Genomic DNA, 13,670 nt, shown 5'->3' with positions numbered 1-13,670 from the left:
TTTTTTTTACTTTCAATACCGATGACTTTGTGCGCAGGTCACCAGTTGATGTGACACTGAACCAAAAATAACAGAAGATTCCAGTTATAAAACCCAGTCAATGCTCCAACCTGTAGCTTGTTTGGGCTTGAAAAACCCTCTCTTGCTTTCTGAAATCCTGTTCAAGGAGAGCAACTCCCTCTGGCGACTGTACCTCATCTTGGAAAGGTGCGTCTGCAAGTAAAGTGTGCAGATAACACTGAAGGCTGAGGACTACGCCACAGGCCATGAGGGAGAAGCTCGAACAATTTGTCAATAATTTGAAGTCAGGACTCTGCGGCCATTTTCTGACTAAAACTCCTTCCAAACGCTAAGGAAGGATGTAGCAGAAAATGAAGCTCTGGCTTTTTAATTTGGATGGAACATCATGTGTTTGAGGATGCACTACTCCCCATATGTTTTTCGAGCATGCCAGAGCCAAAGTAGAAAATGCTCTCACCTGTCTTGGTACTTTCTCATTCCTTAGCTTTTTCACTGATTTCTCCACTTCCAGTGACTCTTAGTAGATTTCTCTCACTGCTGACAGTCACCATGTAGCTATATGTGACTTCCTTGTCTAAAACCCCCTTTGCCTCTCCTGATTCAGGATCATTCTTAAAACCTGTGGCTTTGATCACCAAGTTCATGCGTGCACCACAGGCACATAGCTATTGAAAAGCTCCTCTTTCGTTCACTTAAATAAGATTTTTAAAAATGCAGTGGTTTTATTAAATAAAGCAGGACATCCCAGTGACATTTGTTTGACTGAATAATAGTTTCAACACTTGGAACATCTGCTAAGAGTATTAATTCCTTCCTACTTGTTTTTTCGGCGTAACTTCCAGTATTCCTTACACCTCTGTGAAGCACCTTGGGGAAATCTTTCTATGTTTACGACATTGTAGAAACGTAGATTTGCAGTGTTGTTGTCAACCGACTGGGATAGTTTTTTTTTACTGAATTCTGTTTCCCTTTAATGGTCAGAAAGCTGGGGGAGCATGTTTGCAATTTCCTGACAAATGCCTCTGATGAGCAAAGTTCAAGCAATTGCACAGCAAATTTCACAGATTCAAGGCTCCCAAAACTGTCTCCCAGTCAATTACATCCCAATAAAGTCACTGTTCTAATGTGGAGAAATGCAACAGCCAATTTGTGGAAAGTTTTCACCAACCGCCTTGAAATAATTTTTTCAAAAAATGTTAGTTCAGGAATAACTACTGGCCTTGACAACTCCAACCCTTCTTTGAATCATGCTTAATATGCCTACTTGAGAGCCCACTTTATAATTGCACTCGGTTTATGAGAGAAACGCTGGTTCCGCCTTCATTTGCTTGGTTTTCAAATCCTTAATGAGGTTCGCACACAACGAGAACTTGAGCCTTGAGTAGCTATGCCCAATCAGAAAATACCAGACACAGTAACATTTATTTGTCTGAATACTAGTTTCAACAGTTGGAACATCTACTAAGGATATTAATTCCATGAGATTAAGGAAATTGTTCTATATAAAATTAGGATAGTCATTTATTAATGAAAAAATGAAAATGAAAACCGTTTATTGTCACAAGTAGGCTTCAAATGAAGTTACTGTGAAAAGCCCCTAGTCGCCACATTCCGGCGCCTGTTCAGGGAGCTGGTACGGGAATAACTTAATAACTTAACATTGTGTTTTATAGTCAAGATCTAATTACATAGAGTGGGGCTGAAAACCTATGGTGGATGTAGAAATATAGAGAGCGCGATCTCATATTTAAAAAAAATCAGAGTCTGTTCTGGGCGGGATTAGCAGGATCGCTCGCGGAGCTACAGGCTACAGGAAGAACCTCGATATTTAATCACATTCCCAGCGGGGAAAGTTGCACCAAGGCCACACTTTGTGTCATTTCCTGGACTGTGGAGCTCCGAAGAGCAGAGCTTCTCAGTGAAGGGATTGGGACGCCAATCTCGTGACACTGTCCCCCCCCCCCCCCCCCCCCTCCGGCCCGCCCGCAACGTGACCCCCAGATATCCCCTCCCCAATGCCCCAATGTTACAGGATCCTCGAGCCCACAGGCACCGCACCATATACCGGCAGGACACACCCGAGCCCAATCCCCGACCCAGGCAAAATGCCAACTTGGTACCTTGGCACCGCCAGCCTGGCAGTGCCTCCTGGGCAGGATCACTATTTTTGCAAACCTGCATATTAGAGTTAGACAGCTAGTGCGCTCCCGTGATCCACCTGAGGTGTTGGGATCAGAGGCCCCCAGTCGCTTGCCCCGGGCAGGGTGGCACCCTTACACTGCTGGTGTCCCCCAGATGGCACTGCCAGTGTGCCAGGCTGGCAGTGCCAAGGTGCTGGAGTGGCACCAGGCATGCTAGGATACCAGCCTGGCCAGAGGCTGACCACCAGGGGCCTCTGATCTCCTCAGAACCCCGCCTCTCCCCCCCCCACCCCAAGTACCCATACGGCTGGTCCCTGTTTGTGGGGACCAGTACTAATCGGCACTCGCCAGAGGTCTCCAAGGTGAAGGGGCTAGATCTGCTGCTCACAGCGCCGAGGTCCCAGGTTCGATCCCGGCCCTGGGTCACTGTCCGTGTGGATTTCGCACATTCTCCCCGTGTTTGCGCGGGTTTCACCCCCACAACCCAAAGATGGTTGTGCATCTGGGCAGCAGGGTAGCATGGTGGTTAGCATAAATGCTTCACAGCTCCAGGGTCCCAGGTTCGATTCCCGGCTGGGTCACTGTCTGTGTGGAGTCTGCACATCCTCCCCCTGTGTGCGCTTCCTCCGGGTGCTCCGGTTTCCTCCCACAGTCCAAAGATGTGCGGGTTAGGTGGATTGGCCATGCTAAATTGCCCGTAGTGTCCTAATAAAAAAGTAAGGTTAAGGGGGGGGTTGTTGGGTTATGGGTATAGGGTGGATACGTGGGTTTGAGTAGGGTGATCATGGTTCGGCACAACATTGAGGGCCGAAGGGCCTGTTCTGTGCTGTTCTATGTTCTATGTGCAGGGTAGGTGGATTGGCCACGCTAAATTGCCCCTTAATTGGAAAAAATGAATTGGGTACTCTAAAAAATTTTCAACTTCAAAAAAAGTATTAGAAGAGTCAAAGAGACTCAAAATGTTAAATCTACTTCATCTCCCACAGATGCTGTCAGACAAACCCGCTGTGTTTTTCCAGCCTCCTGTTTTCTTTCGGATTCCAGCATGCTGTATTTGGTTTGTTACAGTATATCTGGGCCCATGCAGGGGGGGGGGGGGGGGGGGGGGGTGCCCTAAAGAAAGGCTAAATGAGGGTGATGGGTTTTATATACAAGTTTAATATATTACTTTGGAACAATTCCACATAAATTAAACTGATGACCTTCACACTTTCATGGAAGAAAAATAACATGCTGCTGTGGGGAAATAGAAAGCAAATTACTTTGGAACCTAGAAGACTAGAAGCCTAAGAGGAAAGGTTGAGTCTGGAGTAAGAACTGTTGAGTCAAACATTGTCTCATTTCCTCTGTGGCTTTTCTCAGAGTCCTTCCTTTTTGCTGCCGTTCATATTGGCTGCTTTGCTCTGAGCATTGGAAAAATCCCTACATAACTGCCTGATATAGTGTCGAGTCATTGAGGTTAACACCACTTCTGTGGTCACCGTCTGCCTCCTATCTCAGCAGGCCATCTGTGTGGCCTTGCCATCAAGCTATAATCTCTGGTGTCAAAACTCTGGCAGGCGGGAGGACTTCTGCAAACTCAATTGTGATGCTTCATCGCTGTCCTCTGCTGCCCATAAGGAGATACTACAGGATGTTTTGCATATATGCTAGGGGGGGAATCTCTGCTTCCTGCTGCTGAGATCAGAATCCCAGTCGGGTGGAGAATCCTGTGGCGGGGCAAAACCAGGGGCCGGATTGTCCAGTTTTGGGACTATATCCCCACGCCGTCATAGAAACTGTGGCCTCTCGCGCCAGAAAAACTGGGGTCAAAAGGCCCCATATTCACGGGCTAGCAGGGACCCATCTTGAATCTTGCAGCTTTAGATGCGGATACAGGGCCCTGCACTTCGAGGTCAGAAGCCGCGCATGCACATGGCGGCTGCCTCCAGCGGCCGAGCCGTGCTCCATTGGCAAGATTGGAGTCAGGTGCTGTTAGTGCAAATGTGGCACCTACCTGAAGTGCTAGGCAGTCTAGCCGAGACATGTGAACATTGTGACCCCTTCACAAAATCTCTGAATCTCAAATTCTAGCTTTGCTGGTGAGGTGGGAAGAAAGCTCAATTTACAGATGATACAAGGGTTGACACTGACCAACTATATATAACATGCCATTTTTATTAATGACCTTTCATCAAATACGTATTTGAATTTAAAAAATTGTTCATGTGCACAGAGGTTTATGGGGTGAATTCTCCGCCGGCGGGATTTTCCGTTCTACTGGCAGCGCACCCCCCCCCCCCCCCCGTCCTCGCGGGTTTCCACAATGGGAAATCCCATTGGCCAGCGGCCAAGGAGCATATGACTGGGGTGGCAGAGAATTCACCCCTATGCTGAAAGGTACGACATTTATGTTTCAATAAAAATAGCTGAAAAGAGCCTTATCAATCAGAGGTTGAGAACCACATCCTAACAAACGGAGAGTGTTGTACAAAGTTTCTATGTTATAATTGCGTAACTGCCAATGGCTGATATGTGTATAAAGTAGATCCTTTGGACAGAACTTAACACAAACGTTTACTTCAAACGTGGTGACATAATTCCGTTTGGATGTTTTCTCGAGTGAATGACAATCACCATGATAACATCTTAGGCTAATCTAAGCTCTTGTCCTGTCTCTCTGAAACCTTCTACCATTGGATAATGTGTGACCTATATAAACACTGTATCGCACATGCAGAAAGCAAAAGGCTGTAATTAGTTGTGTACAATCTAATGTCAAAAGACCTATGATCTAATATTGACATGGTAATTTAGTATCTTTTTATACTGCAGAATTCTCCAAGGTCTACCTTGAAAACTATACAGCAGTTAGTTCTGCTGAAACACTTCGGTTTATGCAATTATACGGTTTTAAACTTCAATAATGATGGGTGGGTGGTCCTTCCAGCCATGGTGGGAGTAAAATAAAACTATATACAGCTTTTGTAACAATGTTTTGATCATAAAAGGTTAAATGGGTTTAAGCTAAAAGCAAAAGCAAATGTTGGAATCTGAAACAGAAACAGAAAATGCGAGACAATCTCAGCAGGTCTGACAGCATCTGTGGAGAAGGGAGCTAAACGTTTCGAGTCTAGATGCCGCTTTGTCAAAGATGCTGTCAGGCCTGCTGAGATTGCCCAGCATTTTATGTTAAATGGGTTTAATGGCAGATAACTGATCCCTCGCAATCTGATGTGGAATGGACCTCCATTCTTGCCATTTTTGACATGGGTTGCTCAGTTCAGATGGGCAACAAGTGATTTTCCTGGCAGTCATGCATCTACCTGCTTCCTAAGCGCCTAGTATGGGGAAGATGAAAAGAGATATCACTGCGGTGAGTGTCTATCCAATCACACCAGCACAATGTCTGAAACTTGGCTAAAAGGCGTGAAGATCAATATGATAAGTTATGACCCTATATAGGAAAAAAAACATACTAAACATAGGTAGGAACCAACTCAATTTTGATTTAGATACTATCATCTTAATACTTGCTTCTGAAGGGCTAGCTAAAACTAAGCCTAAATTTAAATCCAAAAATTGAATTAACCCCAACATTCATCCCTCTGGGTATGCAAGATTTTTGAGTATGTTAAAAACTCAGGTAATCACTGGGCTCTTTCATTGTACAATCTTTTTGTTGTTCAAGGTTGAATGAAACAGATGTTATTTTCTAAATCATGGACCCAAAGAATCATATGGCCCAGAAGGAAGTAATTTGGTTCATTATGCCTATGCCACAAATACTTTAGGTGGCACAATGGTTAGTACTGCTACCTCACAGAGCCAGGGACCCAAGTTCGATTCCAAGCTCGGGTGACTGCGTGGAGTTTCTATATTCTCCCTACGTCTGAGTGGGTTTCCTCTGGGAGCTCCGCTGTCCTCCCACAGTCCAAAGATGAACAGGATAGGTGGATTGACCACGCTAAATTGCCCCTTAGTGTCAACGGTTAGGTAGGGTTAGGGGGTCGGGCAGGGGTGTGGGCCTAGGCAGGATGCTCTTTCAGAGGGCCGGTGCAGACTCGACGGGCCGAGTGGCCTTCTTCTGCACCGTAGGGGTTCTTTGATTACATTCTATGATTAAACAGGTAAAATTACATAGTTTACGTATCTGGTGTTTTTCTTCAGCACGTTTTCCACATTATATTCCTTCTTTCCCAAAGCTTCATTCCTTGTGATCTTTGCCTGCTTTCTTTGTAGATCAATGGATCATTTATGCTTTAGTCAAAACATAAAGAAACTGGTCTAAAGAGGTCCAACCACCACACACATATTGCAAATAAAATTGGGGGTTAAATGGCCTAATTTGTTTTCACGGGACTTGTAATCTCCATAACTCAGCATAATTGATTTTAATGAAACAAGTACAAATGTTGCAAATTAAACTAATCTCAGGGTCATACTTTGTGTTCCTTCGGAATATGTGGCTGTGGAGATGCAGGAGGAAATGAATGCTGGCCAGATCGAAATCATTCTCTTCAACTGCTTTTGGGACTATTTCATATTTGAAAACTTAATATACGACCATACTATTCTGAAATATTAATCAAATTTCTTTAAATAATTCAGGGTAGCCTGGCAGCTTTTGTTGAGGCAGGGCTCTGGATTGTAATTTGGCGATTTCACATTGCAGTCTTGTTTGATACAGGAGTTCCACTTCACTGGATTTTCAACCACACTTCTTTGATAAGACATAAAGTAGCAGATTGATGAGTCTCTGAGGAGGGAGACATTTATCAAAGACTATATCGTCTGCTCCAACTGAATTCACACTGTCTGACAATATCAATGAGGCATTGATCACGAAGGTAGAGTTTCTTGGATCAAATTGTATTGCAACTGAAGATTACTTAAAGTGGAAACTTGCTGGTAGTTGTGTCCGTGTGTTTAGGAAACATTGAATCTGTGGGCTAAAAGAGTTTTTTTTAAAGAAAAGATCTTTTAAAGAAACATGACAGATCAACTGTAACAAACTATTATCTCTTAAAGAAAATAGTCAAAATAAGAATCGTAGAACATATAAGAATAATAGAATTCCTACAGTGCAGAAGGAGACCATTCAACCCATCGAGTCTGGACTGACCCTTTGAAAGGGCACTCTACCCATGTCCACTCTCTCGTCTGCCCTACTCTATCCCTATAACCTAACCTGCACATCCCTGAACACTAAGGAGCCATTGATCATGGTCAATCCACCTAACTTGCACATCTTTAGACTGTGGGAGGAAACCAGAGCATCAGGAAGGAACCCACGCAGACACGGGGAGAACGAGGAAACCCCACACAGTCACCCAAGGCCGGAATTGAAGCCGGGTCCCTGGCGCTGTGTGGCAGCAGTGCTAACCACTGTGCCATCGTGCCGCCCTATTAATTATAATTTCCACAAAATAAATGAAAACAGTTATTTACGTTCAATATTTTGGTTATATTTATAAATCCTTGATTTTTCCTTTGAAGCACCTTTATTGTTGTGAAGTGGTGGAAAAGTTTACAAAATTTGAATTCCTGCACATGCAACATGGTAGCACAAGTGGACGGGCAGCACGGTAGCACAAGTAGATAACACTGTGGCTTCACAGCGCCAGGGTCTCAGGTTCAGTTCCCCGCTGGGTCACTGTCTGGGCGAAGTCTGCATGTTCTCCTCGTGGCTGCGAGGGTTTCCTCCGGCTGCGCCGGTTTCCTCCCACAGTCCAAAGACGTGCAGGTTAGGTGGACTGGCCATGCTAGATTGCCTTTAGTGTCCAAAAAGGTTAGGAGGGGTTATTGGGTTACGGGGATAGGGTGGAAGTGAGGGCTTAATGTGGGTCGGTGCAGACTCGATGGGCTGAATGGCCTCCTTCTGCACTGTATGTTCTATGCTCTATGTGGGTCTGGAATTAAAACTGAAATGCTGCAAAATGGAGGATAGCATTGCGTGAAGTTAATTAAGTCAGTGTTCAGGTCACAGCGACGAGGAAATAAAATCAGATACTGGCCGGATTCTCCCCTACCTGGCGGGACGGAGGGTCCCGGCGGGATGGAGCAGCGTGAACCACTCCGGCGTCAGGCCGCCCCAAAGGTGCGGATTTCTCCGGAGTGGATGGCGCCCCGCCAACTGGCGGGAAAGGCCTTTGGTGCCATGCCAGCCAGGGCCGAAGGGACTTCGCCGGCCAGCAGAAGTCCGCGCATGCGCCGGAGCATCAGCGGCTGCTGGCGTCATCCCCGCGCATGTGTAGGGGAGGGGGCCACTTCCGTGTCTGCCATCGTGAACGCTAATGCGGAAGGAAAAGAGTGCCCCCACAGCACAGGCCCGCCCACCAATCGGTGGGCCCCGATCGCGGGCCAGGCCACCGTGGGGGCACCCCCCGGGGCCAGATCGCCCCACGCCCCCCCCCCCCTCCCAAGGACCCCGGAGCCCGCCCGCGCCGCCTGGTCCCGCCGGTAAGGTAGGTGGTTTGATTCCCGCCGGCGGGACCGGCATGACAGCAGCGGGAGTTCAGCCCATCGCGGGCCGGAGAATCGCCGGGTTGGGGGGGGGGGGGGGGGGGGCGCCGACAGGCGCGGCCCAATTCCTGCCCCCGCCGAATCTCTGGTGCCGGAGACTTCGGGAGACGGCGGGGCGGGATTGACGCCGGCCCCCGGCGATTCTCTGACCCAGCGGAGGGTTGGAGAATCCCGCCCACTGTTCCTGCGAATTGTTTTGAGTTTCGCTCGAAAGATGGGGAAGGGAGAGCAGAAGTGGGAAAGCAGGTTAAGGGAGCTCAATATCATACTTGTAGTCAGAATAGAGGTGCTCAATATCATACTTGTAGTCAGAATAGAGGTGCTTAACATACTGGTTCTTAATCTGTTCTTGGTGCACAGGTAAATCTCCACAATATGTTTAGTTCATAAACTTAAAATTGGCAGCAACTTGCCACCCCTGTCCCAAATATCGCAGAGCAAATTTCCGTGTGGAGGTCTGGAGCAGGTGTTCCGGCTTTACCTGTACAAAAAACCCAGCACCTATTTTATGTGCGACCTTGTTTCTGGTGGAATGCTTTCTTGAGAAGTGAACACTTCTCCCTCAAACTGGACTCTTCTGCTTGTTTTACATCGGAAAACCCCAAGAAGGTGGCTCAGATATAGGTGACACTTTAATGGAAGTAATCTCAACAAGGGAATATTGGGATTTGGGAGCACAGATTCGCAGCACAAAACCGACCACAGGTGTTAAGACAATGTTCCTTTCTTCCAGTTCCTCAATCAACTTAGTGATGGAAAATAACATTATAAAGAAGTGAAATTCCATAGGAATGCGCATAAAGTCAATACCGGATTAAGTGGCTCTGTTGCTTTTTCTTCTCTGTGGAGATCTTGTAATGATATTTTGTAAACGCTGCAGTGCATGTGCAAATTGTTCTGTTCATACCTAAATGTATTTTTCCAAAGATAAACCAGCGTTTGCAATTGCAAGCATTTCCTTAGGTGCGAGAGTTAACCCAGACTGGGAGGGGAGAGTTTGCCGGAAAATTTTATCCATACTTCCAGTATTCCAACTGAAGAAGCGAGACAAGTTCTACTCTACAGGAAGTGGATCAGCCAGTATGGAATTCCTACTGCATGGAACACTGTGTACCAGGACCAAAACAATGACTGCAAAAATAAACAGCTTTTCAGCTCACAGAAAAATAACAAAGAAGAATGGTCTCTTTTTTAGCACTTACTTTCCTCTCGCCTCCCTATATTCTTTGCTTGGAGCCTGTTTGGCACTATCTGTCCTGTTTCAGCTTTGAGGATAGGTGGGTCAACATTGGGTCACTGGTGTCTTTGCGTTCACTGTTCCTGGGACTCCAGAAGGTGTCCTGTGTAAGCTGCAGCTCTAATCGTGCAAGTCAGTGTCAGGATTTCCTCTTCCTGAGATGAGCTGCCTCATTTATGACTTCCTCTTTACTCAGCAGCCATAATGAAGAAACAATGGTCAGCAGATTCAAGTGGCAGATAATGCTGGAATTCAAATCCATACCGGCTAAATCGGGAGAGTGGCTGCAGTGCTTTTATTTGGGTTTACAATGTGAAATTAAAATATTCTGGGATTGGCGTTTACATTTGTTTTGGGTAGGTCTAAATAGTGGCGGAATTCTCCCACGTGCCCACCATCGGGTTCAAAGGTGGGTGGGCAGTGGAGAATTCAGTGGGAGGTCCATAAATCAGGGGAGGGATTCTCCCGCCCGCCAGTCGCGTTTTCCTGTGCGGCGTGCCCCCCGCCAACAGCGGGATTCTCCGTTCCCATAGCCAGCCAATGGGGTGTCCCATTGTGACCACCCCCCAACATCGGGAAACCCGCGGGCGTGGGTGCGCTGCCGGCAGACCGCTGTGTCCCACCGATGGAGAATTCCGCCGATGGAGAATTCCGCCGATGGAGAATTCCGCTGCAGTTTACACCAGTGTGAATTTCCCACAGAGGGCTGGATTCTCCGATCTCCAGGCTATGTCCGTAGGATCTGTGGCGTTTTACGTGGAAATCTTGGCGCGGCCCACACACTGATCCTCCGACCGGTGAGGGGCTAGCAACTGCGCCATGTAAAACGCACGGCCTTCCCGATAAAAACACCTGGAGAATTGCCGGGCCCGTGGCGCACGGTGACGACCTGCAGAGTTCGTGCCATACAGCGTGGTGCGCAGACCTGACTTGCCAGATGGCGCCCCCTGGATACCTCCTCGCCACCCGGCGCCATCCCCCACCAGTCTACCTAGCCCTCGCCAAAGCAACCCCCCGCCACCTCTACACCCTGGCCAGCAGCACGGCTCTCGCCCGAATGTGGCACTAAAGGTTAGCCTGGATGCAAAATTAATGAGGTTGGAGCCGGAAGCAGTGGTGTGGTTCTCTCTTGGCCTCGGGAAACACTGCCCGTTCTCCATCCCCACCACGGGACTTAGACCCAGATAGGAGAATTCTGCCCAAAGTACTGCACGTAGCTTTTAAGAACATTAGTTTCGTGGAAGATAAATAACAAGTTTCGTGGAAGATAATTTACAGTGCATGAGCTGAAGCGGAAAACTCGATATTCATGAAATGCTTAAAAACATCAGAATCCTTGGTTCAAAAGAAAACTGTGAAGATTTTCATCTGTATTAATTATTTCCTAAGAAACCGAGTTCTGAGCTTCGTGAACTCAATCTAGTCCCATGTCACTGAAAAAAAAACTTCTGGATTTAGCATTTTGTGTCCGTGTTGTAAAATCAAGACGAGCTGGAGCAGAAAGGTAGAATCAGGTCAGTGGGAAGACCATTTGAAACAGATAATATTTTTAAAATGTCTTTTAGAAGAATCTTCAATCCGGGGTGCTAGACAAATAGAAATTGCGGGCGAATGCCGATTTAGAAGAGCTTGCGTTCTGGAGAGGTGAGCTTGATGGGCTATTGACCTATCATCAACCTTACTTGTTCATTACGTACCAGCTAATTCATTTTTAAAATTGTAAATAAAATTAAGCGACAGCTGACATTACCTACCCCTTCTGTCGGACTAAAATCAACAGCAATTAAAAGCAGTGACATATTCCTTCTTATTACATACCTTTATTGGCAACGCAGTAACAAATCAACCCAATAGTCAAAACCAGCAGAACAGTGGCTGTGATACTGACTGCAATTGTTACAGGTTGGAGACTGGAATCTGGAAAAGTAAAACGATAATGATTATTACGTTCCTGTAATGTCTGCCTTATGCCATTGAAATTAATAAATTCGCACATTGTTGTTCGTCTCAATGGCCTTGAAGCTGCTCCTTGGAATATTAACATATATACCCTTAATACATTTATGTGCAATTACTTTGCCTGTTACTTTAAGCAAATTAATACTCCTTTAAGGAACACTGAAGCAGCAAGGGGCAGATTTTGCTATTGCCACCAAGAATTGCCCATGCAGAGTGAAAGAAGAAACGTCAGCCAGGAAATATTATATACTCGTCAGGATGGGTTACCGGCCCTGCTGTTCCCATCATTGCCCAAGGCCCCTGATGCACTATCAATTACGACGAGACGAGAGTAGAGAGTAATCGAGGCTTTATTACGCAGAGATGTGGAGCCTCCCGCAGCTGCTGCCGAAATGGCTACAGCTCGGAGCGCCCACACACTTATACTCTGCCTACTGGGCAGAGCCAGCAGGCAGGGATCTATCCCTGTACCTGTAGTAAAGGGGTCTTATCGTAATACCCTCGTATGCAGAATACACAATACAACAGTGGTGACTACCACATTCACCCCCTGTTTAAAAACAAAAAGAGTCCAGCGGGGGTGGTGGAAACTATTTACATACAGGTTGATTAAAATTCAAGAGGTTACAAATTTAGACGGTCGGGCGCCTTAATCCAGCGTTGCAAGCGCCGCAGTTGTGGTGGCAATTCAGACGTCGGTTCGGTGATCGGTGACTCCGGGAGCGTGTCGACCTCATCTTCATCCACGGGTGGGACCAAGGGGAGGGTGGATCGTCCTGCATCGGGGGCTGTGTTGGAGTGCGCCGGGGGGATGGAGGGTGGCGCCGGGCAGAGTGGGGGGAAGGGGGGGGGGTTGTGGGGACCCAGCTAGTGCCAGGTCCCTGAGTGAGACTGTGTCTTGGCGGCCGTCGGGGTACGCTACATAGGCATATTGCGGGTTCGCGTGGAGAAGCTGTACCCTCTCAACCAACGGGTCCACCTTGTGGAACCACACGTGCTTGCGGAGGAGAATGGGTCCTGGAGCTGCCAGCAATGTTGGGAGCGAAACCTCGGAGGTGGAATTCCTAGGGAAGGCAAAGAGACGTTCATGCAGAGCTTCATTAGTCGAGGAGGACCTCCTGCCAGCAGGAGACCGGGAGATTTCTGGACCGTAGGGCCAGCTGGACGGCCTTCCAGACCGTCCCATTCTCCCACTCCACCTGTCCGTTTCCCCGGGGGTTATAGCTGGTTGTCCTTCTCGAGGCAATGCCCCTGTTGAGCAGGTACTGACGCAGCTCATTACTCATGAATGAGGATCCCCGGTCGCTGTAGATGTAGGCGTGGAAACCGAACAGAGCGAAGATGGTGTTGAGGGCTTTGATGATGGTGTCAGACGTCATGCCGTGGCATAGGATGGCGAAGGAGAATCTTGAGTACTTGTCAGCCACATTGAGAAAGTACGTGTTGCGGTCAGTGGAGGGGAGGGGCCCTGGGTGGCAGAGATCGTTGTGCAGGTTTCGGAGTCGGTCCACTTGTGCGCTGGCAATGTACCTCGGGATAGGGCATCGGGGAGCTCGTTGAGCTTACCAGGGCGATACAAAATCTCGTAATTGTAGGTGGAGAGCTCGATTCTCCACCTCAAGATTTTATCGTTTTTGATCTTGCCCCGCTGTGTGTTGTTAAACATGGAGGCTACTGACCGTTGGTCAGTGAGGAGAGTGAATCTCCTGACGGCCAGGTAGTGCCTCCAATGCCGCAGAGCTTCAACGATGGCTTGGGCCTCCTTTTCAACAGAGGAGTGCCAAATTTCGGAGGCATGGAGGGTGCGG

At 47.5% G+C, this 13,670-nt stretch overlaps 1 protein-coding gene across 2 annotated transcripts in view; it reads right to left on the bottom strand.

Annotated features, from left to right (window-relative positions):
* Positions 1–6,492: 6,492 nt before the first annotated feature.
* Positions 6,493–13,670, bottom strand: part of LOC119953632 (Fc receptor-like protein 5) — a 32,508-nt gene continuing 25,330 nt past the window's right edge. For both annotated transcript variants that reach the window (XM_038778094.1, XM_038778093.1), the window contains 2 exons: positions 11,722–11,820; positions 6,493–7,093 (listed from right to left, as the gene is read on the bottom strand). In XM_038778094.1, coding sequence (XP_038634022.1) covers positions 7,071–7,093; positions 11,722–11,820 — 122 coding nt within the window. In that variant the 3' untranslated portion in view covers positions 6,493–7,070. The remainder of the gene's footprint in view (positions 7,094–11,721; positions 11,821–13,670) is intronic.

This window comes from Scyliorhinus canicula, chromosome 18 (assembly GCF_902713615.1).
Source record: "Scyliorhinus canicula chromosome 18, sScyCan1.1, whole genome shotgun sequence".
Classification (NCBI taxonomy): Eukaryota; Metazoa; Chordata; class Chondrichthyes; order Carcharhiniformes; family Scyliorhinidae; genus Scyliorhinus; species Scyliorhinus canicula.
The sequence above is the reverse complement of the archived record's forward strand: the minus strand, read 5'-3'. Positions and strand labels throughout refer to the sequence as shown.